Source organism: Heterocephalus glaber, unplaced genomic scaffold (assembly GCF_053883595.1).
Source record: "Heterocephalus glaber isolate CG9 unplaced genomic scaffold, H.glaber_assembly_v1.0 deba00000594, whole genome shotgun sequence".
Classification (NCBI taxonomy): domain Eukaryota; kingdom Metazoa; phylum Chordata; class Mammalia; order Rodentia; family Bathyergidae; genus Heterocephalus; species Heterocephalus glaber.
Window position 1 is genome coordinate 12,980,185 of NW_028258151.1, and position 26,692 is coordinate 13,006,876.

The 26,692-nt window shown below is 41.4% G+C and overlaps 1 protein-coding gene across 32 annotated transcripts in view; it reads right to left on the reverse strand.

The window, feature by feature from the left end:
* Window positions 1-26,692, reverse strand: part of Aopep (aminopeptidase O (putative)) — a 418,900-nt gene that overhangs the window by 118,888 nt on the left and 273,320 nt on the right. For 27 of the 32 annotated variants that reach the window (XR_015448844.1, XR_015448845.1, XR_015448841.1 and 24 more), the window contains 3 exons: window positions 25,826-25,886; window positions 2,175-2,237; window positions 1,992-2,066 (listed from right to left, as the gene is read on the reverse strand). Coding sequence is in view for 25 of the 32 variants with exons in the window: in XM_021259370.2 (XP_021115029.1) it covers window positions 1,992-2,066; window positions 2,175-2,237; window positions 25,826-25,886 (199 nt within the window). In the remaining 7 variants the exon portion in view is untranslated. Of the gene's footprint in view, window positions 1-1,991; window positions 2,067-2,174; window positions 2,238-23,135; window positions 23,558-25,825; window positions 25,887-26,692 lie in introns of those variants that run through there. The other 5 variants (XR_002395487.2, XM_021259369.2, XM_021259361.2 and 2 more) reach the window with 2 other exon arrangements.

Below are 26,692 nucleotides of genomic sequence, written 5' to 3' on the forward strand. Positions count from 1 at the left end.
ATCAATAACATACTCAAATCTTGGCAAAAAGGTTACATAAAATCTTGGGTTAAACACTGCTGCTATGGAGTTCAATCTGTATTTCAAAATAGGGGACACACCTCTACAGCTGCAGGGTAGCTTCTTCACCTTTCAGAAGTGTCCCAATGCTCCTCCACCTGGCCTTTGGGAATACCACGTTTCATCTCAGGAAGCTCCAAATCTACGCCTAGTTGTGGCAGGGGCAAAATAGTGGGCAGAAGGCTCGATGATGCTGCACAAAACTACGAGAAAAGACTGGGGCCACTATTGAGCCATGTGCCCTACTATGACTCTGAAATTTCCTTTTTGCCCTTTCCACTTCCACCCTCAAAACTAGTCAGCTCTAAGCTTCCCTCCTTGAAGATCTGAATGTTGGTCCCCACCTAGTTTATGCTTTAAGACTGCTGCCCACATTTTCTGGGATGAAAGGGCAAGAGGTGCTTTCTTCCCTTAACTCTTAACACAACAGACTCTAACAAGGAGAATGCTTGTGTAAACAACTTCCATTCTCTGGTCTCCCCCAGTTCTCGGAAGACACTGTGGTCTGACTAAGGGTGTCACAGATATGGTTACCTCTAGTTCAGATGTTGGTGTTGATGACACCTGTTAATTCACAAAGATAATGGCTTCTCCTTTTTGCCTGATAAGACTGCATTCAGGTACTGTAATCTTACTCGAGGTATAAAAAAATAATAGCTACAAACTTTTTCTTTTAAAGTTTTGGCACTCTATGATTCTTTTTTCATTCTCTGGCTATTTTATGATCTCATTCATCACCTTGGAAACGTTTTAAAAACACCTAAACGATGAAAGGTAGACAAACATAACCTACCACAGCATGCTGAGATATGAGCCAAAAACTCAGGTTTGTTTGAAAGGACAACTTTTCTATTATTGTTTAACTGAAGTGATGCATAAGACTGACTTTTAATGAGGAAGAGCTGGGATACCACTTCTAATACACACTGAACACCCACCTACAAGCGGCCATACTCTAGGCCAGTGCTTTTTCCAACTCTTAGAAGCAGCCCTGTGGTATCCTTAAGTGCACTCTGAAACTTTGGTATCACCTTCATTATGGTGTGCTTTGTGCACATTCTCAGACATGGCAATGCCCATACTAAGGCAACTCATCCCAGACGCTGGCAGCAATGCTATCAGCAAGAATTTGGCTTCAGCACCAAGAGTGATTCATCATACATTCTAGCAGGAGAAAAACAACACACCACTATTTTAATCCCTTGGTGCCCTCAAGAACCAAAAGACAGTAAAAATACAATTGAGCAAAAGTGACAAAAATCGTATCTGCTATACCATTTGTAAAACATATTGTTTCATTTTAAGAATTTTCTAAGTCACTTTGAAAATAACAGATTACTTACCTTATTTCAAAATATTTATTACAGTGACAAATCAAGTTTCAACTTATGACAATTTCAGGAGAAAATAGGCAATCCAAACTTCTACAAAGTAACATACTGAAATGCAATGTTTAAAAAATTTCTCCTTTGCTTTACAGTCAGTAAAAATCCATTCTAGTGTGTTAAAAAGCAATCCACTTCAATGGTAGCTCTCGGATGATGCGGGGTTAAAGTCCGGCTGAGTGAGTTGCAGCCTCCGCCACAGCCAGACTCAGGTGGGAAATTCGCTCGGGGCGCTTTCTTTCATCTTTCAGAGGCGCCTCAGCACTCAGCTAATCAACACCAGTAGTCTAATAACAATGGGACCGGCTTAAATCCTGTTGCCTCACCCAAAGAGCCCAGGACAGGTCTCCAGGTCACTCGCGATTCAGGAGAACACAGCGTTCTGACGATCATAGGGTTATCACCTAGTGTTTCTACGAAATCATCCACATACATTAAAGCCACGGCTGTGAATTTAATAAAACTTTTTAATAAATGCTACTCTGATTGCTGCGCCTAAATCCTTCTATCGAGACCCCGCCCCGCACTCCCAGGCAGGGAGCCTACCTTTTCAAACACCTCTTCCTCCTCCCTGCGCCTCCGTTTTCGGGGTCTCTGGTTCAGTCGCATCCATTTCGTGACCTGAAGTCAAATCCACAGAGCATCTTGCACAGGTCGCTTCCCAGAAGCGGGACCGTCCCCCCAGCCCCGCAGGTCCCCTGCACCCCAACCCTGGCCCCCCGCACTCACCTCTGCGTCCACCCGCCGCACTAGCCCGCAGTCCGCCCCGGGCGGGCGCGCCCCCTGCAGCGGCTGCGGAGAGACGGCGGAGGCGTCAGGGCCCGCACGCGCGCCCGCGGCCACGGCCAAGGCCTCCCGCCCCGCGCCCGCCCGCGCCCGGAGGGGAGGACGACGCGGCCCGCGCGGGCCGCAACACCTCGGCGCGGGGGCGGGGCGGGGCGGGGCGGGGGAGGGGGCGGGGACTCCTTAAAGGTACAGGAACAGCGCCCCCGCCCAGCCCTGGCGTATGATTCCTCCTCGCAAACCTCCCTCCTCCTCTCCGGTCCCGCACGTGCAGCACCTGTCCCCGCGCTGGCGCCCACGTAAGGCCTCGCGGGTGCGCGTTCCTAGCCCAGGACTCCAGGTCCTCACAGGCCCCAGGGAAAGGAGCCTCCCTCCTGGGCTGCCGCCAGGAACAGCACCGGGGACAGGAATAGGATCTCCCCGAGAAGGGCTAGGGGCGCATCAAAACCTGGCGCAGACTCGCGGCCCTCCACTGTCGCCACCCTCCAAAGCCACAGGGTAGAACTGAAAGAGGAGCAGTCTTTCAACATTAGGGAGATGGTTTCTACTTAGTTTATAAAAGGGTGCGCTACCCCCAAATTTCCCCTAACTCTAACTCCAACTGCAAAAGGCTTCCTTCCTCCTCTCCGTATCAGAAGCTGGTGAAGCAGATTGCAGGCAAGGCTGGGGAGGAGAGTCGTCCTACTCATACTTACTGATTTTGACCATCCCTTTAACTTTATCGCATTTCTTTAAAGAAAATCCGTCTTGCCCTGTCTTTATTGCTTCTTCAAGATCAAAAGGTTTAGATCAAAGCCAAGATCCAACTCACTACTTTAAATAGAAGCAACTTTGCCATGGACTATTTTACACAAAGACTAGCTTCTTAATGGAGACATCAGAGTGGAAAACTTTATTGTATCCCTTCATTCCATATTTGTAAGGGGACTACTTAAACGTGCATTAACGATGCGTGTCTATTTCCTAACATATACAACAGATCTGTTCAAGTGGGGGATTCTTTGTTTCTAGAAACACACACAAAATCTAACTCTAGAGAGAAAGAGAATTAGATACATTAAGCATTTTATATCATTAACAAAGTGCTATGAATCATGCTTGTTTCCTAAAGATTTTTCAACATTATCTAATCTTGTATATATGTACAACCATCACTTATAATTTTCTCCCATAAAGGAAATAATGCTTTGTTAATCCTGGTTGCATATACACATATGCAGATAAAAAAAAATTACAAATGATGAAGTGCATTATGCAGAGCTGTTTAATTTTAAATGGAAGGAGAACTTTGAACTATTCAAGCTTCCATGCTACTAATAACAGTTCCAGAATCAATAGAAATCTATCCTGGCAGATGCTTCCTTTTACCCAGTAGAATTTTTTTCCTTGCAGTTCACTGCCCCTGGAACTCTGAGACGAACAGTTCGATACTGATGTACTAAACCGGTGCCTTGCTTAAAAGGACTTTTCTTAAGGATATTCTTTGTTGACTTGCAACAGTTTTTCAATATATAGTCTTGGAACAAAAACTAAAATACATTCCAAACATCTAGTAACAGAAGTAAAGATAACTATTGCAAATTAAATCTTATGACTTCTATGAAAATCACAAGTTATGGATGATTAGTACCTGAAGGCTTTTTTTCTCTTTATAATTTTCAGCTGGTTGTAGTATCAAACACACACACACACACACACACACACACACACACACACCCCACTTCTTAATTCTGTAAGTCACATTAAGCCACTGGAAAGATCATGGGAACTGAGACCAGGAAACCCTGCCACTTTGCCCTGGGCAAAGCAAGGTCCCTTGTTTCCTAGCACGGAGCTCACAGAGAACCTAACCATTTCTGGCATATGCTGCAGACAGGGAACAGTTTCATTTTCACTCTGCTCTTCTCTAGTCCATTCTAAGTACCCCGCAATGTGTCCCTTTGCCCCTCAACAATGGACTTGCCATGGCCACAGAGAAGCCAGAATGGTGCTTCCAAAGGCAAAACCAGTGATACCAGTTTGCTTTTCTGAGAAGGCCTTGCCTGGCTAGATCTTACTTGCCCTCTATTTCTTGCATTAAACACACTTCTAAAAGATCTTTCTTCACTCTCCAGTCCAAATTAGGTCACCCCATGACTTTTCTTTTTCTTTCTTTTTTTTTTTGGTACCAGGGATTGAACTCAGGACCTTGTGCTTGTGATGCAGGCAGAGGCACCACTCAGCTAAATCCCCAGCCACCACATAACTTTTCTAATAGGATCCCATTTGTATTCTCTCAGGTGATTATCCTAGACACCTATTTAAAATTTTTAAAAATTTTTATTAAGAGACTTTCGTTTTTAGAGCAGTTTTAAGCTCATAGAAAAACTGAGCAGAAAGTACAGGATTCCCATATCCCTCACTCCCACAGGTCTCCCTATTATTAACATCTTGTATTTGATACAATTGAGAAAGAGTGTGGTACATTAGTTACAAGGGAAGAACCAGTGTTGATACACTATTATCAAAAAGTCCATAGCTTACTTTAGGGATCACTTATATGATTATTGCAGCTATTTTTTTTTTTACCAAGTTATTGAATGTGTATCTCCCTAACTGGAACTTATGCTCCAAGAAAAAGAGATTCTGTTTCTTTTGTTCTTGACTTTTGTCCAGTCACTAAAAACACTGCCTGGCACATAGCAGATGCTCAATAAATATGTTAAGTGGATGGAGGCACAAAGGAACAAATGAATGAATGACACATAAAACTTCAAGGGGGAGGAATCTTAAGATTAAGATTTTTCTAATTAACTCCTTTGTTTCACTGCTAAAATATCTTAATTATCAAAGAGCACAGAATCTTATTTTTAAAAAGAGAGATATCACTTACATTGTCAGAGTAGTTCTAAAATGACTTTAAGAAATAAAAATAGGAATGAGAAAGGTTCCTTTGTATTAATCACTAAAAATCTATCCAAAATGGTGGTAGGAGCTGAGTTAAATCTAGAATAAAAGATTAATGTGCTGCGTGACACTGGAAAAAAAATACTAATTTTGTATGTGTGTTCAACACAACCTGGATGGATTTTTCCTGTTATCTAAATTCCCTTTCTTCAGGGGTTCACACCAATGAGAATAGAGAACTTTGGAGAAATTGGAGGAAGATCAGTTTTTTTCAAAAACGAATCCTGTAGTCAACGACAGATATTTTAATAACTATCTTTCAGAACGTGGTGAAAGTACTTTAAAGCTATCTTGAAAAAACAGATGTTTTCTATTTGAATTATATCTTTTAAAATGCTTCAGCTAGGAGCCAAGTTAAGAAAGGAAGTTGTCCTAAGAAACTTTCTTGTCAAGGCAATTTATAAAAGCTGAAGACAAGTTCAGAGACTGAGGAAAATGCCACTGTTTTAAAATAAAGGCATTACTTAGTAGCTGGAGATAACTTTAGGAGGAAAAATCTTTTTCAGTTTTCTTCTTCTGTGGATCAATACTGTTAGTGAAAGAGGAAGTTAGTTCTTTCACTGGAAAAAGACAGTGGTATCAATTTCCTATTGCTCCTGTGTGGATGGGTGGGTGGGTGGGTGAGTGTGTGCGCACTTGCGCTTTCTCCCAGCTTTCTGAATGAAGTACAACTCAAAGGAAGGAAAGCGTGCCTGCCCAGTTAACCGGAAGGCCTCCAGGCAAACAAGAGGAGCCCTTTCATTATCCCAAACAGCCTCAGATGGCAAATTACATTCCCCAGGGCAAAGCAGAGGGAAAACTATCCACTGTGAGATGGCAAAGGACCTCTGAGTCCCAAACAAGGTACAGGGTTCTAGAAGCTTCATTTGGTTTCAGAAAGGCTCTATTGCCAACATATATTTAGAATGAACTAAAAAATAGAAGTCTACACAGGTCTGGAAATAAAAACAAGAATAAACTGTAGTATAACAAGTAAAGGTTAGGAATAAAGTTATCAAATGTGTATGCCTTTAAATTTTGTTCTATTGTTTTAAAATGTAATATTCTTTTATGTCAGCTTTATTTTAGAAAAATTATATAAAATTTGCATTATTGCCCATTGTGTCTCAGTGTTAGAATGAAGCCCTAGTTTCTTTCTGAAGAGGGTCTGGCCCTGTCAAATAGACCTCTTAGTGGAAGTCCTTATAAAGCATATTTTTCCAAAAAGGAAATCAATCCCATGCTTGGCTTAGCTGACTGTAGAAGTTTATAGCTCTGCAGGGAACCCACAGAACTTCTTTCTCTCTGTAACCACAACTCTGATCTCACTGTTGCTCAAAGACAAGTGAAAAATATTCAAAATCCTCAGTTCTTACCTTTCTTTTTATGCAGTTTTGAGGACTGAACCTGCACATATTAGGCACCCATTCTGCCACTGAGCTATATCCCCAAAGGTCTTCCATTTCTTAACCCTCTCTAAGCTAATGGTGCTATCGGCTCCCTAGAAAGAAAGAATACCTATAGCACAGATACACACACACACACACCACTTTTCAGGATGTTCACAGATCCATCTGCTGCCCAAACTCCTTTCCTGGATACTATAAAATCCATCTGTGGATTAAGCCAGACCACCATAAAGCTGGCCCTGGACTTTATCTTTTGGGTAGTCTGTGAAAGTTCTCTCATCACGCTAAGTTCTAGTAAGAAGCTATCAACCTTTATTGAGGTGCACTGTAAGAAACAGCCCCATAAAATCCATTGCAATGTTTACCACAGGGATGGTTTAGAGGGTAGTATTAGATAGTAGTTTTCTGTGAGGGCCTGCAGGAAACCTCCTCCCTGGTATCAACATTAGGAATAGGATTAAGGCAATGGTTTGTTTCTATCTTACCAGTACTGAAATTTCTCTCTTTTTCCCCACCATACAAAGCTTTGCACTCTGAGACTCCACTTTAGCCAGGACAGAACTTCAGGTCAGGCCCATTATAGGTTAATTTAATTTCTGCCCCCATCCTATTTCCTACCATTACTTTCACATGGATCCATTTTTCTTATTTTAATGTATTTCTATCGTGCTATATTTATTTGCTTTGGAAGCTGCCCTTTTTTTTGACAAGGAGGGATCTGAATAAACTATTCTGGGTTTATTTTTTTTTTCTTTAATTTCCTTTTTCTCTTTGGCGGGAAGAAAGGGGGAGTCCAGAAAAATTTTATCATTCCAAAGTTTCTATTATCAACATTTGGAAGTAAACTGTGGAAGTTAAGCCATAATGATTATACTCTATAAAATTCAAGGAAAAGAACTATTAAAGAAACTAAACTAAATATTACATAAACATCACAGGGCTATTTGAAAAATGTTTATCAGCCAGATATTTTATGTCCTTTGATATCAAAACCAGAAGAAAAGGATTTAGATTGCAGAAAGAACAATGTAAGTTAGACATATGAACAGATTATTCATTAACAAACACACTGGGTCCCCACTACAAACGAAAGCATCAGACTGTGAACACCACGAGGAGTGGGTTACTACTGCTGATCTCCAGAGACTCTCAGGGTAAGGAATAAATAACACGGTGTAGTGGAAGGAACACAAGAATTGCTCTCTGGGTTTTGGATCCATATTAGCTATGTGACCTCTCTAAGCCTCCTCTCACATAAAGCTGTGAAGATCAAATGACACATAATGTGCTCAAGACAGGAAGCAGTTGCTATTTACTGAGTTCTAAATACTAGAATTAAGAAGCAATATAACATTACTAGTAGCTGGAGGGAAATGACTTTAATACAAAACTAATGCTGAGGCACCCCACATACCAGAGACCCCAGAATCTTTGAACTGGTAGGAAGAACAAAAACAGTCAGATTTTGTACAGAAGTGTACAGTTTACAAAGTACTTAGACCTACAGACTTCTGCTTTTGCTTCACACAGTCCCCTGTAAGGGATGGAGAAACTTTAGATTGGGAATTTTAGTGCCTTCAGTACTTCATATTGTTTGCCTTCTACCTCCCGGTTGGAAATACAGTGCTCTGCATCCAGCATGAGAGCTGACAGAACAGTTGGTGTGACCATGTCACTTTAAAATATTTGTTTATTCTGTGGATCAGAGGAACCTCAGATCAAAACATAGCTCACAAAATATAATCTCATACCATAAAAGTCTACTGAAAGATACATTCTAGAAAATAATATGTCCCTTTCACCATCTGTATGACTGTTCTTCTGTTTTTTTTGTACCGGGGATTGAACTCCAGTCCTTGTGCTTGCGAGGCAGGCGGTGGAACCACTGAGCTAAATCCCCAGCCCCCATGACTGTTACTCTTTACAGGATTTTGACATTCATGGATACTATAACCTTAAAAAGCTTTCATGGGTGAAATATAAATTACATAAAGGTGGCTTTAGATCTGTGGGTCCCATCTTGACAGCTTATTAGAATCACTGTGTGTGTGAAGGGGGTAGGGATTACAAATCCCAATGCCCAGGTCACCACCTAGATCCACGTGTCTGAGAAAGTGACCTAGGCACCAACCATTTTTAAGCCCCCCACAATGTGCAGCCAGCATTAAGAACTATTGGTTTAGAGTGTTTTAATAATTATCGTCTCTAGTCGATTATTATACATGAATTCTAGATGTTTGGGAGACATCTAACTTTCAAGGTCACTGACACAAAGGATGACCATATTCTGTGATCTGTGACAGTAACAATCTTTGGGGAAATAGCAGGCACAGTGCTGGGCAAGATGGGCTGTTGCGCTGACCCAGGTAACATTTCCCACAGCTTATAATCAGAAATAAACTTCGGGGCATGATAAATTAAGCCGACACACAAAAAGACTTAAAAATAAGTAATAATTTTCAACACTCTTCCCAGAAGAAAGCAAGAATGAATGGATAGTTGACTTTTCAGTTTTTTTCTAAGTTCATGGTTAACACAGTTCTGGATCTGGAGTGGAAAGACCTTAGAGCAGTGATGGCGAACCTTTCAGACCTTTCAATGATAGCAGACAGCTGGCTGCCACTGCCTTAGATCCTTGTCCTCAAGGGAAATGGCTTTGGTGCTGATCTGCAAAGATGTCAAGGTGAAGGCAGTATTTCTGAAGTGCTAAGTAAGGTGATGGCCACCATTCTTTTTCTTGAAACAAACACTTTGCATATGAAGGACTGCCAGTTAAATTAGAGAACAGTGTGTACTAACAGAAAAGACCCTTGGCAGTGTGCAAAAGATACTCTTCCATTCAGGATGAAATCCATGCTAATTTTCTTGAGTCTTGGGCAACCTTCTCTGACCAAATGGGTTCTTTTATTTAGAAAAGACATACACGTGCATGGATGCTATGAGGAAAATAATTCTGACAAATGCCTCCCAAAAGATGTTAGTTGCTAACTAAACACACAAAAATATCATATGTTGATATTTTACTAGCCTGAAAGCAAACCCCCATGTCTAGGTACCTTACCATCCTAAGATGGTACTTCCTAAGATGGGGTAGGTGTGGTACCTGAAAGATGTACATATGGACGTGCCATACTCTGTGATGCCTTTGAAGGAGGGGATGCGTGTGGAGTCTGGGGCATTTTTTAAGGCTTTGAATTCAGAGTGGCTTGTTTGTCATTTGTTCTCCAAAAAGAACCGAAGGAAGTTACAATTTGCAAACAAGAAGGATGGGCCTCAATTATACTCTCTCAGTTGAGAAGTAAAAAAAAAAAAAAAAAAAAAAATCTCACACACACGCATGCACATGAGCGCACAGAGGAAAGTAAAATCCACCACATTTGGGGGGTGGGGTGGCTGTCCCGAAAAACCATTTTCCAGAATATTTGTTCACCAACATTTAGCTCCATACAAGGAGGTATTCCAGGAAAACAATGGGAAGGGCCAGAATTAATTGGCTGCTAATCTTTTTACTTTTCCTAGTATATTTTCTCTAGCAGCGGATTAAATCAATGTTTAACGCTTCCCAGGCCCAGCTGTGTCCATATTAGGAAAGCCTGAGCTCACGTCTCTCTGTGTGAAAAAAGGACCTGTCCTCCCTCCCTCTGCTCTGCTTCCATGCCCTGTGTGTGTAGGTGGGAGAGTGGGGCTGGGGAATGTGAACTTGATCCAGCATTGATCAGCCAAGCAGCAAACGCTTATTGTTCTTTAGATACCAAACATAACTTCTTTCTACTAGGGATAAACCCGACCATTCTGCACATAACACAGCTTTTGTGCTTCCTAGTATGATAGATGGAAAAGAACTGCAAAGAACATGAGAGCTCTATTAGACTTATCATAAATTCCTCCTAATAGCCAAGATTTAAGCATCCATCAGTTAGTTTATATCTCTGTTAATATTAGGTAGTTAGACTTTATTAAGCCTAATGATGTTCTAGTCATTTTTTTTTTTTCAGTGCTGGAGATTAAACCCAGCATGTGCTATGTAAGTGCTCTACTACTAAGCTACAGTCCCTAGCCTTACTTTTATAATTATGGATTTTAATTTAGAGTAATCAAAGTTACAGTCTGTTCTATCTTTGCTTTGCCGGTGAGTGTTTTAGATCTTTGCTGCCTTGCTCTGTAAGGGTCAAGGTCATAAGGAATCAGACTAACTTTTAGCAAAATATGCTGTTGCTGTTTTAAGTGAGGTCCTGCAAATGCAGCTTCCCTGAGTCACTACAAAGCCCTGGTGTAATGGGAAATAACACCGTTGAGGACCAAGGCACCCTCTGTCTTTGCCACAGAGAAGTTACGTAGCCCTGGGCACATAGGTCACACACTCTCTGAGCCAATGTGATGGAGATGATGCTGCGGTGAGAACCAAATGAGGCAGAGCCTAGAGCAAGAGCTCTAAAAGTAGAACAGTAATGCTAACTCCTTTCTTCCTTCCCCTCAGAGACAAAAGCCTGTCTGGTATTTTGAACCTAAGTAAACTTTCAAAGGTCTCAAAATAACTGAGCGGTGACATCATCATAAACGACTGACCTGAACCACACAGATTCCATTCCCTGGGACAGAACCTGTGGAGGTAATGTCCCATTCTGAGACCCTACATGCAGGTACCTGTCCCTTCCAAGGACTTGGGGGCACAGGGGAGGACATGAGTGCTCTTTAGCATGTGTCTTACTAAAGGAGACTTAATAAATCCATCTCTGGTTCTGGCCATTCAAAATAATAAGTCAACTGTTGTTCCAAGAATATCATAAAATGAAACTTGATATTTCTCACATTACTCTCTGAATATACCAGTATGACCAGGTGTTGAATGCAAAAACATCTGAAATCCTAATGGAAGCTACATATATTTAAAGCCAGTGTAATAACTAACATGGGCTTCTAAGTTAGACAGATTTGGTTTCCAGTTTCCTCCTCTATAAAATGCGTATAACAATGTTTATCTCATAGATTGTGACTAAGGAGAAGTAAATAACTATTATGGATAAAGGACTTAACTTGGGGTCTACTCAATAAAATAGTAGCTTATTTTTTCCAATCTGGATGTTCTAGTATGTAAAATGGGATACTGTAGTATACTGGGAAGAAAAGGGAGAAAGATTAAGTTAAAAACTATAATTCCTTATAGAGTCTAAACATTTATGCAAAATGCAAGCAGATGTCTTTAAATTACAAAAGCAGTGACGGTGACTAACAGTTACAATTTGAGGAGAAAAGACCACTGAGAATTCTGGAGGAACGGGCTTTGTGATAAATACAATCATGACAAGTTCTCAAGGAAACTATATTTTTGCTTGGCTCATAGACATGAAAAGTGATAGCGTGTGCCACTGAGGACAAAGGAAGGGGGGAAAGAAAAATGAGATGAAGCACTTGGAAGAAGGCAGGAAAAGCTGCCTGACGTGGTGGGAGACTTCCCTACTCCAGGAAATAGACCACGAGGACAAAGGAGTTATCTCCAGCCGAATCCCATTACCACTATTGCCCTGAAATCTTAGTCCTAAATTCTGATGTACTGACTTTGGCCTCCCTTCCATGCGTTTTCATGCCAATAAAGTTGCTGAAATTGAAGAAGAATTGAATTGTGAAGCTTTTTGGCATAAATAATGTCATATTGTAAAGTCGGGTCTAATAACAACCAGGATGCCCTTAATGCACTTAAGAAAAACCATCTGATATATGTATCCCTCAATGTGGTTTGAAATTCCCCTTGGCCTACAAAGGAAGATATTTTTAGCACATAGCACACTTTGTAACAGACATATAAATGCACTGAAAATATAATTTTAGGAAAGCATCTGGGTTTGATCATCCCAACCCTAAATAGGTTCTACTTTTCTCAACAGAAGGAACACTGCAACACTTTGCCATAAAATATGTACCAATCACTGTGGCAATTTCTCATAAACATTTCATTACAGGCTCTGTTTGTTGTTTTTAATTTTTAAGCAGTAAATATTCTAAAGATTTAAATATAAAATAGCATAAAAAGTGCGGCTCTTTCTGGAGCATTTGGACCCCATGTCTTCCTATTCCTCTAAAAGCAACCTGGAGCTCACTGGACCTTCTCCCTGAGGATATACAGGGAACAGGGATAAATGAATATTTTATTTTCATACCTCAAAATATATCTGAGAAATAACAGTTGCCAGTTGCCAAGGAAAAACTGACCTGCAGTTAGGATTTGCAGAAATTTTGAGACCAACAAGCCTGGCAATATTTTTTTCATCTCCTCCTGGTCAGACAGGTTAATATCTGTGAATAACTGATTTGAATTAGAAGCAAATGTGTTCTCCTCAGTGATCAGCCAGTGTAAACGTTCCGGTGGATTGATTATCACTTAATAATTCTCCCAATAATCTTTCAATAACAATTCTCCAGTGGGAGAGAAAAGAAACAGCATAAGTTTCACCATTCAGGATGAAATGTATAAAATCTCTCCAAACACCAATACAAACTAAGGATGCATTTTAAATCTGAGAACAATTCAAGATTCCAAGGATGGAATGGGAGATACTTCTGTAAAGTAAATCCTCTCCAAGGCGTCCACGTGTGCCTGCAGCACAGGCCTGGTGAGGTCCCTGGCCCAGCATGCTGGAGAAATAAGGCTCACAGAGCCTCTGCCCTCCAGCCCAGCCAAATAGTAATGAAGACGCAGAGAAGTGGCTCACTCACAGCCACACAGCCTGGTGGTAATTCAAAGCTGTATTTAATATATGAACTGCCTTCTGCATCCAACATAGAATTCATCAAACTTCGTGAACAAACTTCGTGAACAAAACTTCATGATAATATGCTCTGTAAAAACATTAACTTGGATACAACACAACTGACTCTCCTCCTCTACCCAGGCTCCACTCTTGCTCATTCACCTCTAAATAATGTTGTTTTGCGTTTTTTAAAATCAAACTGCTTGAGGCTATTGACACTGTGATGGTGGGGTTTATAACCGCACAGGACCAGAAGTGGGAAACGCTGGGCTTGTAAAGGCTGGAACCAGAGAACTGGCTTTTGTGGTGTGATCTGGATATGCTCATTAGCAAGTGCCAATAAATAAGGACAACTGCCACACAGAGGTGTGTCAGGAGATTGTTGCTCTTTCGTAAACACGTTTGGATTTGGTTAGGGTGACAATCACTAGCCACCACCCTGACCTGAGAGACACTCGGTGGCTGACCACTGACTGGCAGTGCTCCCTGATAACCTCCTACAGGGGGCCGGCAAAGGGGATGAGAGCCAAGGACTAGAGTTGGGAGTTTGCTTTTGGAAGTAAATAAGAGAATATGGAAAACATCCCATAAATGCTTTAGCAGATACATAGACACTTCTTGTTTGGCCATTTGCATTTTCTCATTTGTTTTAGTGACCTGGTTTTTATTATCTAGTTTCTTTCTTTTCTTTTTTTTCTTTTCTGTCTTTTCTTTTCTTCTTGTGGTATTGGGGATCAAACCCAGGGGCACTCTACCACTGAGCTACAACCCCAGCTCTTTTTATTTTTTATTCTGAGGCAAGAATTTATCAATTCTTGATAAATTGCCCTAGCAGGACTCTAACTTGCAATCCTCCCACCTCAGCCTCCCTCTATGCTGGGATTATAGGTATGTACCTCTGGACCAGCCAGATCTTTCCAAAGGCAATGACACAAACTTACACATGCTCATATTCATTCACTTAGAATATATCAGCTCCTTGATGCAACAATGCATAGTATTCCTTACGAGAAATGTTCGGTCCAGATACACAGGGCTATCCTCTACCTAATGACACACTGGTAAAAAGCACAAGAAGCTGAGGTCCACATTCTGCACCCATGGGGAAAAAAAAGGATCAGTTTTGGGGTGGGGGCAACAGTCACACATTAAATTTAAAATCATCTCTGCCAAGGCTCTCTGCTATATTCCTTTATTATCTATTCACAGGACTTTGTGAAAACTAAAGCAAAGATGGAACCAAGCTGAGTTAGAGTAAGAGCAACACTGCTAAAATATACAAAAGGGGGCCAGGGATTTAACTCAGTGGCACTGCACCTACCTTGCAAGTGCAAGGTTGTGAGTTCGATGCCCAGTACCAAAAAACAAAAAAAAAGGTAAAAAAAGATATACAAAAAGCCTTAGTCTGATGGATTCGCACCTGGGCTGTGTTGGCAACTAGCACTGTGAGCTTGGGCTCATCTTCCCATAGTGAGAAGAGACACTGTTCTCTAGACTCATCCCCCACCTACAATTTTTGCACAGCCTGCAAGTTGTACAAGACCAGAAAAGACTAACATTTGATCATGAAGCAATAGAGGCCACATCCAAGAAACAGTATATTGTGCAGATATGAAATACATACCTACTGTATTTGGAATGATAGGATTGGTCTCCACAAAAGAGAAGGAAGAACAGCCCTGTGCTCTAACAGCAGTGTGCCTGTGTGTTCTCCTTGTCAGCAGGGTGCTGAGGTACACCCTTCAGAGGCCTGGGCACTGGCCTTAGCATCTGAGTGTGCAAGGAGGCTGTGTGATGTCAGGCCAATGCCAGACTGTTGAAGGGCCATGCACATGTGCACTTAGGGTCCACATCACTGAGCTGCAGTTCCTTGGGTTTGGGAAAGGCATTCTGCAAATACAGTAGAAAATAATCTATTTTTGATAAAGGTCTACCAGAGGATGTTCTCACCTAATAAGAAAGAGAATAGGGGCAGTTCTTAAAATGTTGACACAGGTTTATATTCTGAAGCAGATCTCTTTGAGTTTACACCACTATTTTCTTTCTTTTTTTTGGCACCAGGGATCAAACTTGGGACCTTGCGCTTGCAAGGCAGGCCGCAGAACCACTGAGCTAAATCCCCAGCCCTACACCACTTTCTAAATAACTCTCTAAATAAAACACTATTGCAGTGACTTCCTATTTAATGGCATTGTTCATTATTAAGGATGTAAAAGTCTTTCCTTACAGAAGTCTCTCTGGAAGCACAAGGTCCCGAGTTCAATTCCAGAAACCAAAAAAGAAAGAAAGAAATCTCTCTGGGTGCACAGTACCTGTAAGTCTGAAAAACAGGTAATCCTTATATGTCTAAATGTGGCCCATTAGACTTCATCCCTGGAGAAGGGACTCACTCACTTGTGACCAACTGGAGCTTAACAGCTGAGCCTCCAGGCATTTTGTTTTCTTACAGACTTAGCCTCCCAGCTGAATGGCAGCCTCTACATTTCTTCCTTGGGGCTCTACCTTGGTGGAGGTCTCTTATGTGCTCCTGAGCAACAGCTGACTTACAGGTCCCTGAAGACTGTGAGCTCAGGGGGAAGGTTTGTGCCCTTTCCCCTTCGATTGCCTGCTGCCCAGCACACATAAACTAAATCTCAAAGCAAGTACTTGGCTTCCTCTGGAAGAGTATAAAATTGAAGGACTCTGAGAATTTAGATTGTATTTAGAAAAGAAACTTCTTTTGACAGAATGTACTTCAGAATTATGGATCATATCAACCAGTCCCAACTCTGCCTATAGTGATTCTGCTCAGTACATATGGTGTGAACACAAGATCTATAGTTTCAAATACGATTCTGATGACCAGGTCTCCTGAGATCGCTAACCCAAGCCTTCGGAACTACACTTTTAGCAAGAACCCCACCTTATCTCTTTATTAAAAGCCACTACCAACTATCTCCATCAACTAGACTGAATCAAACAGTCTTTTTAAAGCTAGTGGTTCCTGCTGCTTTTTCCTTCTACTTCAAAATGCAGAACAGATTTAGCTATAGTTCATCAAACAAATATTAGATTTGTCACATGCTTCAAAATGTCTATGTTCATCTGGGTCAGTTCAGATTTTTTTAAAAAGGAAAATGCTCTCAAATGCTCTTTATCCCAACTAAGAAAGCCACCCTCATATACCTTCCTTCAAGTTCATTTTTAAAAATAGGTGTGCAGGCCTGGGAGTAGCTCAGCAGCAAAGTGTGTGCCTAGCACACATAAGGCCTTGGGTTCAATCCCCAGCACACAGCCCCTCACACACAATTTGAGATCCTAAGGATGCAGGTCTAGGTCCCACTCCCATCCCTACCCTCTACCTGTCCAGACCTCTCCCCTATCATGGCCAGGATTTGGGTTACCATTTGCAGGGAGCATGGACTTTCCATGTAGCTCCCTACTTATTCCTCTGATGGCACCTCTAGCTGACCCACAGCTCACTGCACATGCTCTCTGAATAAACATCATTGGCCATCTAGATATGTAATGCACTTTTTAAAAAGTATCCATATAAATGAATGGCTCTGGACATGAAAGTTCAAAATTGAAAACCAAAAAGCAAAAGTCAGTCAAACTGTTCGTTTGGCTACATTAAGTTACCTCATCCCTTTGTGGAAGGGAAAAGGTTGGTCTTTCATTCAGAGTTCTTTCCAGGCCAAGCTGTTGGCCTACCTGGCCATGTTGTAAAACTGCTACTCAAGACTGGAACTGGGCCGGGGATTTAGCTCAGTGGTTAGGCTGCCTGCCCCACAAGTGCAAGGACCCGAGTTCAATCCCTGGTACCAAAAAAAAAAAAAAAAGACTGGAACTCCTCTGAATGCCTCTCATGGCTTCTGAATCTTGTAGAAATTCTCTAATATTTCATTCACGTCCCTGTGTAATCTGGCTTTGTCTTTCCTTACTAACAGTCCCCTTTGCAGATCTTGCTTTCAAAGCAAAATAAACAGCCATAAATTTGTTCCTAATGGGAAACAGAAAGGGGAAATGTCACTACTCCAAATGTGATCAAAACACATTGGAGAATAGTGGTGAATTTTACTACTATTAGAAAATGTGCTTACCCTTCTTATCATTAAGGGGCATAATTGCCTTGGGTAGTGTGTGGCAGGGGTCAGGCTTAGGACAGCACTGAGATACTGACTGGGAGGTATTCTTTCCTGACTCCTCCAGCCAGGAGAGCTAACTCCCAAGTGCTGAGTGGGGGCTGAGGTACCACCACTGTGCCTTAATCAGTGTCCTGGTCACTGAGATCTGACACGTGCACATTCAGTTTTCCATGAGCAAACCTGGAGTATACTGCTCCCCTGACCATAAAGGCCTTTTCCCCAATTTTCACCTGTCCTTCAAAACTGGTTTCAAATGGTACACAACCCTCTCTGCTTCCACAAATGGAAACAATACTTTTCTTCCAAACTCTAAAAGTTAGCTTCTCATTACTTACTGCTTTTTATCTTGGTTTAGTTATTTGTATACACATTTTCCCTATTCCCTTATTGAGCATCTTAAGGGTCATAACCATGTTCCTCTCACCTTTGAGTCACCCATAGTCCTCCATAAAGAATGGCTGCACTGATTATCTTCGCAGGGAGAAGAGGGAAGGCGCTGGACTTGGAAGACTGACTTGAGATCCTGGAAGATACTTCCTCATCCAAAACTCAGCTTACTCATCTGGAGGCCTGACAGTTCTACTGTTGGAACTTAAAACTCTTTGTAAATACAAAGGAAATCTTTGAAGGAGCAGAAACACTTTCTTTCTTATTATTGACTTGGGGTGTAGTATATCTGACTTCTATAAATGAGATTCAAATTCTTTCTGAAAATCAAATTTTAAAATAAAAAGAAGAAAGAATTCAGAGCTTTCATTTGGGGGCACTACAGGAAGATGTTCCTATTGTATCATGGTATTTTCTCCTATGAAGGGATCAATAATCTTGAACAGTGTCAAATCAGATACCCCCATAATTCACAACACCCAATGCAGACCTCCTGACCTACCAGTCTCTGGGAGAATGAATCTTTCATACATTTATTTCCTTTTATGCCACTAGATGTGACTTTGAATTTTTATGGACTAGATAACTAACATCATCCCCCCACACACACACAAAATACCCAAAGCATATTGCTCCATAGGGAAATAAAATAGTGAGGTTAGCTTGAGTGACTTTTTATTGGCCATTTTAAAGTGATTCACTACAAATGTGGAGCTAATCAAAGAAACAGAGAAACTGGGAATAAGTTTTGATATAAGCTGAATTATGTCCTTTCGTATGTTGAACTCTTAACTCTCTTAATGCTGTGACCTTAGTAGACTAGAGGTCTGGTTCATTAAGGTAAAATGGGGTAATATGCATGGACCCTACTCCAACATAACTGGGGTCTTTGTAAGAAGAGGAGATGAGGTCAGAGTTGTACACACAAAGACCACAAGACTCGGTAAGAATGTGGCTATCTGTGAGCTAAGGAGAGGGCCTCAGGAGAAACCACATCTGCCAACATCTAGATCTGGAACTTGTGGCTTTCAAAACTGTGAGAAAATAAATCTCTGTTGTTTAAATCACTTCTGTTGTTTAAGCACTTAGTTATGATGCCCTAAAAAAATATTATAAAGAGGTTAGAGGTGTAGCTCAGTGGTAGAGAGCTTGCCTAACATGTATGAGATCCCAGGTTCAATCCCCAGCATCAAAGAGAAAGAAGAAAGGGAGATAGGAGAGAAGAAAGGGAGGGAGGAAAGGAGGAAAAATTAATATGAGCACTGAGCCACAGATTCAAAAATAAAGGAGATTAAGCTAAAAATTAAGATTTTAATAAACTCTTTCCTGTTTCTTGTGATTCAGCTGTGTAACAGTTTGAAGAGCTGTGGAAAGTCCAGGCACTCTGAGCTCTGTAAGTGACTGTGTCAACTCAGAGACATTTTGGATCCTGCCCCAAAAGGAAGATCAGAGAATCCATTCAATACATCTTTGAGGATCCTTGACAAGATGTTTAGACACTTAGAAAAAGTGAGTTGAACCATTAGATGAAAATGACAGTGAAGCAGAAGCCTCAAATATATACTACTTATGGCAACTACTACTGTTGATATAAAAGAACCAAAGAGCTCAATACATATAATTTGGAAAATATACTTTCTCTGAAATTTGCAAAATAATGAGTTTTTTCTTGACTGACCATTAAACATAGAATTCTTAAAATACACCACTGAGACTAAGTATCCCATTGAGCCTTAAAATTCTGATGATAATATTATATAATATGTGCTAAAAGATGCCTACCAGGACCTGGGATGTAGCTCAGCAGCACAGTGCCTACTTGGCAAGCACAAGGCCCTGAGTTCGATTCCTGGTACCAAAAAATAAATAAATAAAAGATGTCTACAAGTTGTTCTCCTATCAAACCAGCTGGTTTTCTCAATGCTAAAAGCACACTGTGGTTACAATGACATAAAGCCTCGTGCATCAGATCTTACCAAGTTTCCACAGTTTTGTGATTGCAGCATTTTCCTTATAAGTCATACGTTTTCTATCATTTACTTGTGTGGCCTTTGACAACTTGCAGGTGTTTGCTTAGGCAGAAATGTAATTTTCCCAAGATAACAGAATAATATGCTGTTTTAAATTCTGGGATGCAAGAGCAAATCTGGAAACTCAAGTTGATTTCTGCCAACTTCTGGGACATTATGTGGCACCCCATAAACCATATTCTTAGCTGGGTAAGGCACAGCACTGCTGTAATCCAAGCACTCTGAAAGGCTGAGGTGGGAGGATTATAAGTTTGATTCCAGCTTGAGTAACTGAGAAATTTAGCAAGACCATCTCTCAAAAATAAACAAGGGTTGGGATGTATCTCAGTGTGAAGGCCCTGGATTAAAACCCTAGTATTGCACAAAAAACAAAACAAAGCAACAGCAACAAAAAAACGTCTGTATCCTCCTCACCACCGCTGCTGCTAAGGATTTTATCATTTAAGGGCTGCTGGGCACTTCCTCCAAAGCAAGGGAGGCACAGAAGGGCTGTGAGAGTCACCTTGGCTGGTGGCCCACATGTTCATACCTCCAGAAACAAGACTACTGGGAGCTGAAACTGAGAGCTGAGGCAAACCTGGGAATTAGTTCATGCCCTCTGAATGCCAACTGAGAACACCAGCACTTTGACTCTTTTCCTATGAATTAAATCATCCATGTCATCACAACAAACAAAAGGGTGTCTAGGACTGGCCAGATCTACCTTCACTCAACTTTCACAAAAATACAGATGATTTCCATCGTATCTATTCTGTGGGTGATTTTAAGGCATTATACACTCAGATTTTAGCCCAACCAATAGCTTCAGAGTAGCTCTGTTCCATAGGTCCATACACAGGCCACATGGGTCATTTTAAATTTTAGTTGCCACATTTAAAAAGTACAAAATGAGGATTGGCATGTAGTTCAGTGATGGAGTGCTTGGTTAGTGTATGCAGAACTCTGGGTTTCACCCCCAGTACTGCCAAAAAAGTAAGAAGTAACAGATAGAATTGATACTATGCTTTACTGGGTATACAGTAATCTCTTGGTATCCATGGGAGGTAGGTTCCAGTATCACACCCTAATATCTGAGGATGCTCAAGTAGCTTATGTAAAATGCTGTGGTATTTGCATGTAACCTATGCACATCCTCCTGAATATGTTCGGTTATCTCTATATTGCTTATGCTACCTACTACAATGTAAATGCCATGTAAATAGTTTTAATACTGAACTGTTTAGGGAATAATGAAAAGAAAAAAATCTGTGTATGTGCAGTACAGAAACAACTTTTTTAAAAAATACATATTTGGTCTACTATTAAGTCTATTGATATGGAACTCACTGATACATGGGCCTGCTGTCTACACAATGGGTTGCAGTGCATCCAAAATTTATCAGTTCAACATATTATCAAACAAAAAATTAGTGAAATATTTTATTTACTTCTTTTGTACCAAGTCTTCTAAATTGGAAATGTTTTCACATACCCTCTCAATTCACATGCTAAATTTTAATCAGAAATGCTTGGTTTGTAATTGTGTATCATAAAATCTAAAGTTGAAAAAGTAGATTCAGTCACATACTCAAGTTGTGTCCACCAATGGATTCATGAAATTTTAAATTTAAACAAATTTAATTATGATTAAAATTTCAGCTCCTCAGGTATACTAGATATTTTTCAAGTGCTTAACAACCATACGTAACTACTGACTACTGTACTGGACAGACCTTGAGCATCTACTATGTGCAATTGTCAAAACAAGCATCACAACAGATACTACAGGACAAGTTGGACATAAATATCTGTTTCTGGGCATGAGGGGCAGAGGATGGTATGAGACAAAACAGCAACAATCTAAGCAGGTTTTGATGCATGCTAAATACAGAGAAAGAAAAACACTCCGAGAAGAGGAGAGGAGAGAAGAGGAAAGTTTGGTAGTACAGCTTGCAAACAGTGGTTAAGGTAGGGCAGAATGGTGGGAAATAAGATCTTTAAAAGTATCTGTAGGCTCTACTGCTAATAGCATCAATTAGCAGACCAAAGAGGATTTTAAGTGCATTGACAATGCACTTAGAAACATGAAAAAGTTGCCAGTGAGGAGAATGGATTTGAACTGTGTTTTAGAAAGATTCACTTGGCATTGACGTGAATGATGGACAGAAAGGGAAAGAGTTTTGTGGCTAACAGATCACTTAGCCACTATCTAGTCTAAGCAAAATATAATGAAAAGACGTGGAGGAGATGCTAGGAAAGGAAATAAAATCAGAAATTTGATTAAATATGTACATGAGGACCTCAGTACGGCAATTTGGGGAAGAAGTCAAAGAAAGCTAAGAAGAATCAAAGAGTTCTGTAGCAATTAAAATAAGGAGTACTAAAGAAAAGATGGATGGAAAAAAGTTGTCTCTGGTGTATTTGCATAGAAATGTTTTAAAAGAAGACTGAAATATATGTGCATATGGGGTGGGGACTTTGGATAGACAGGAAAAGAAGGAAAAATATATTTATAGAGCTGACAAATTAGCAGAATGTGCAACTTTCTTAAAAATAATGTACAATCAGCTCTGTATCCACGGATTCAACTAACTGTGGATCAAGGATATTTTTAAAAATAGCTAAATCTATACTGCTCATGCACATAGTTTTTTCCTTGTTATTATTTCCTACGCAGTACATATAACAACTATTTACATCACATTTACAGTGTATTTGGTATTACAAGTAATGTAGAGAGTTAAGTATATGAGAGGTTATGTATAGGTTGTATGCAAATACTGCACCACTTTACATGAGGAACTTGAACACTTGAGGATTTTTGTGTCCACCGAAGGCCCTGGGGCCAATCCCTGTGGCCATTGAGAGATGACTGTGTGCTACTGCAACTGTAGAAGGTAGAAGCTGAGAAAATTTAGTTACATTATTCATTAGGAAGTGACACAGCTGTTAAAATTGTTGTTCTTGAAGTATTCTAAGGGATGTAAGAAACTGCCCAAAATACCTTCTTAAGTAAAATATTGAAGTTTGGTTGATAAAATTCCAATTTTGTTTAAAGAGGATATGCTCCTATGAGCTGAACCTGACAGAAAATGTGTGGGAGGACTCACACCAAGCTGTTATCTGGCAGGTCACCTCTGGGGAGTGAGACTGAAAGGGGCAAAGGCTTTCATGTTTTATATTTTGCTATTATTTGAACTTGCTAGAGGGCATATCATTTTTACTTTTAAAAAGGCAGAGAAAGAAAAGGATGCAGTATGTATTTAAGCATTCAGAATAATGACTCAAAGAATGTATATCAAAAAACTCTCTGGGTCATATTTATTTTCTTATTTACAGCCTTTTTATATTTTAAAGTAAATGTGTAATAGTCCCATAATCAGAAAAATATCATAAAAGGAAATAATCTATAGTTCCAAAGGTACAACCAATTTTAAATCTCTTTGTGAGGCTAAAATTACAAGGCGGGATGTGCTTTAAAAAGGTTGGATCCAATTTCTTTCGCTTGTGTGGAGTTCGTGCTTACTTCTGTTGGTGCTGAAGCTATTTCCACTTTTTTTTTATGATTTCCATTCAATGTAGCCAAAAAGTAAAATCGAGGCCAACCACAAGGCAAGCCTTCCTGAAGGAAGACAAAAAGCCTCTGTAACCTGTGGAATGAAAACTTCACCACTAGAACGTGACTCTTTTGTCATGAATGACTTCAGTTGCTGCTGGACAGAAATTCTGGAGGAGAACAAAGAACATGAGAGTGATTTCAGTGCTTGGTTGTCATTCCAGGGCAGGCAGGCTTGTAACCTTATATCATAATGATGGGGACAAAGAACAAGGTGTCCCATTCACTGTGAGGCTCCTGCAACTAGAGGGTCTCGGGTCCTTGCCGAGCCTTTCACTGGAGTGGAAAAGAAAAGAAACTTCCTAGGAGTGTGAAAGGGGGTAAGAGCAGGTAAATCACCAGCAGCCATCTAAATAGTGGCAAAAAACGGGTAGAAGAGATGAAAAGACGCCGTGTGATCATTCACCGATGGCACTATGTGCACTAAATCAGGGTCTTTTCTGTCTCATGCAGTTGTTTTTACTGAACAGTTAAGCACCCAAGGAAATACCAGTTGAGTCTTAAAGACAATTTATAGCCGGTTAGCCTCATTGCACCTGGCTGTTTTGACAGCAGGTTTTGTCAGTTTATAGTAGAGGATCTCCTCTATACTATAAGCTGTCACTAATGCAACTACACCTTGGGGGGAAAAAATGTACAGGCCAGAGGCAAATCTCCACCTTCCATGCACCCTTGCTCCTTTCAAACAAAGGGGGAAAGCAAAAGCCTCTGCTGGGGGCAAAACCTTGCCTTTTAGGGCACATGGCAGTGCCTGCTAAGAGGGTCAGCCCCAGCCCCAAAACCTTAGCGGGTTCACCTGCTTCTGGGCACACAATTAAGGACTCTTCCTTTTCCTTTCCCTCCTAACTGCTGCAGAGAACAGCCTTGTTCCAAGCCAGGAAATTTGGGGGCTAGCTCTCTGAGCTCCCAACTCTTCCCACCTTCCAGGCCACACCAAGAATGTCTGGGAGCCTCTTAACAGCCTGGCTTAGGAACATGACACAGAGGGCTTCAGAGAAGCACCCCCACCCCTCCCAAGTAAAACACCAAGGGTAAGGCTTGGCTGTTCATGACTAAACAGACTTGTTCTCCCTGGACTTTGGTACTCGGTGAGGGCTCTGGCTTGGAAGTCATCTTCCTAGAAACCACAGGACCTCATAATATGTACACTTTCAGAGCACTGCCTCACAAGTGAGGTGCTGCCCAGGTCTGGTTTTGTTTATCGTTATTGTTATTATTATTTCTTGCTCCCAGAAGGGTTGGGGCAAACAAATAACATTTAACAGGTGACATGCATTCCTGAACAGCAGGCAAAGCGTCCTTTTAGAAGAATGAGCTAATGGCAGTTAGCAGCAGACATCTTCCCCCGTGTGGTGGGAAAGGACAAAGATATGAGCAAAGGGATGAAAAGGTAAAGGAGACCAGCCCTCCCGTTCCTTCATTTCATGGGTCACAGACATTCACTGACATTCAGACACTCCCAAGGGGAAGCTCAGGTAACCAGTCACAAAACTAGAAAAAAGCAGCCTCAGGGGCTGCTGGCCTGAGCTCCTGGCAGAACTTCTCTTGGCCATGGAGGTCCACCCCAGCCACCAAGGCCCACTGTGGTGGGCAGGCCTGGTCTGCAGCTGCCCTGGGATACCACCCTTAGACTTTCCAGGATCCAGGCTCATGCCAGTATGAACATCTCGGTGGCTGAGGGGACTGGGCTCCTCAGGAGGCTCTGAGAGGAGCAGAACCTAGCTTAATCAGGAGAGAGGTGGCTCTGGGTCAGGTGATTCCCATGGGTGGGCGCAGGGCTGGCCAGGAAATGTTTCTACTCCAAGCTGCAGTAAGCAGAAAGGGAAGAAGAGAACAAAATCTTAAGGAGGAGGGACCACAGGACCCTAAGGCAGAGAAATAGCTCTAACTAGGCCATCTAAGAAGGGAAGCCAGCCTGAACCTCAGGGGAAAAAGGTGAGAGGCACCTGGGGAAAGAAAGGGCGGAAGCCACTGAACCATGGGTCAGCCAAAAGCTCAGCAAACCAGATCACCTGTTTGTTTGGATACATCCAAAGAGCAGAGCTGGAGGCCAGCTGCTCAAACACCAGGGCATTGAGCTGTTGCCTAGTGACTCCAGCCAAAATATACAGACTGCTTCACAAGGCCTCACTGAACACACATGTTCACCCATGTACCACAGTCACTGCAGACAGGGGCCAGAGGCTCACCCCATGATGGACAGGCTGAAAGAGGGTGGGGAACCTGGCATTTTCCTGACTTACAGATAGTCCAGCTCAGTTAGATCACTGCTTTTACATAGCGACACAGATTGAAAAATTCTTGTTGCAATTGACAGGCTAAATAGCAAGCTTGACTCTTTGCCACAGACTCTCCTAAAGCAGGCATCTTGAGTGTACCTTTGGTATTCCAGAGCTCTCAAGCCAGTCTTGGAAGATGTTTTCAACAGACAAGTCAGGCCTTTAGAAATAAAACAACAAAAAGCAAAGGATTAGAAAGTTGCAGAGCACTTGCTGCATAGAACGCTTCTCTCTCACTACTCAGGCACATAGCAGCATCAACCTTCCAGAGAAGAAGCAGTGCTCCCTGGGTTAAAGTGATGGCAGGACCCTGTCAGATGAATAGAGCTTCTTTTTATCAATAGCAATATCTGCACGCTGAGATCGAAAAATCCCAGGAACACTATAATAGGTGCTTTCAATGCTCTGAAAGGAACTTTTGATTGGGAAAGCCAATTTATGGAGAATAAGACATATTCACTTCAGCATGGCTGCTTCCTGGACAGTGGTGAAGCTAAGTGGCACCTGAATATTATAGTATTTAATGCAGGAATGTGAAATGTGAACTTTAATGTAATGATGGCCTGCAGTGTGCAAAAAGACGACGCATCACTATCAGACCAGAGAGGCTTGAATATAGGGAAAGAGTAAGGCTTCCACCGTTTGTGCTGAAGCAAGCCCACATCAATCTGCCTAATGAGAAGTACTGTACTGTGATTGGCATTTGGTCAGATGAAACTATTTTGCTTTCCTATTCTGACGAGTCGCCTGCTCCTTAAAATGACTAAGTATCCAGTATCTCTAGGGTTAACAGACCTTAGGTTGTATTTTCTTCCTTGGCTAATGCAGTTTAATACAAAATGATTCCCCTCCACCCCTTTTAGTTACTTCCGGCCCTCCTCAGTATCTCCACTTACAGAGAAGTCCTCCTGGACTCCTCCCAGGCTGAAACAAGACCTCCTCCGTGTACCTAACATCCACTGTGCT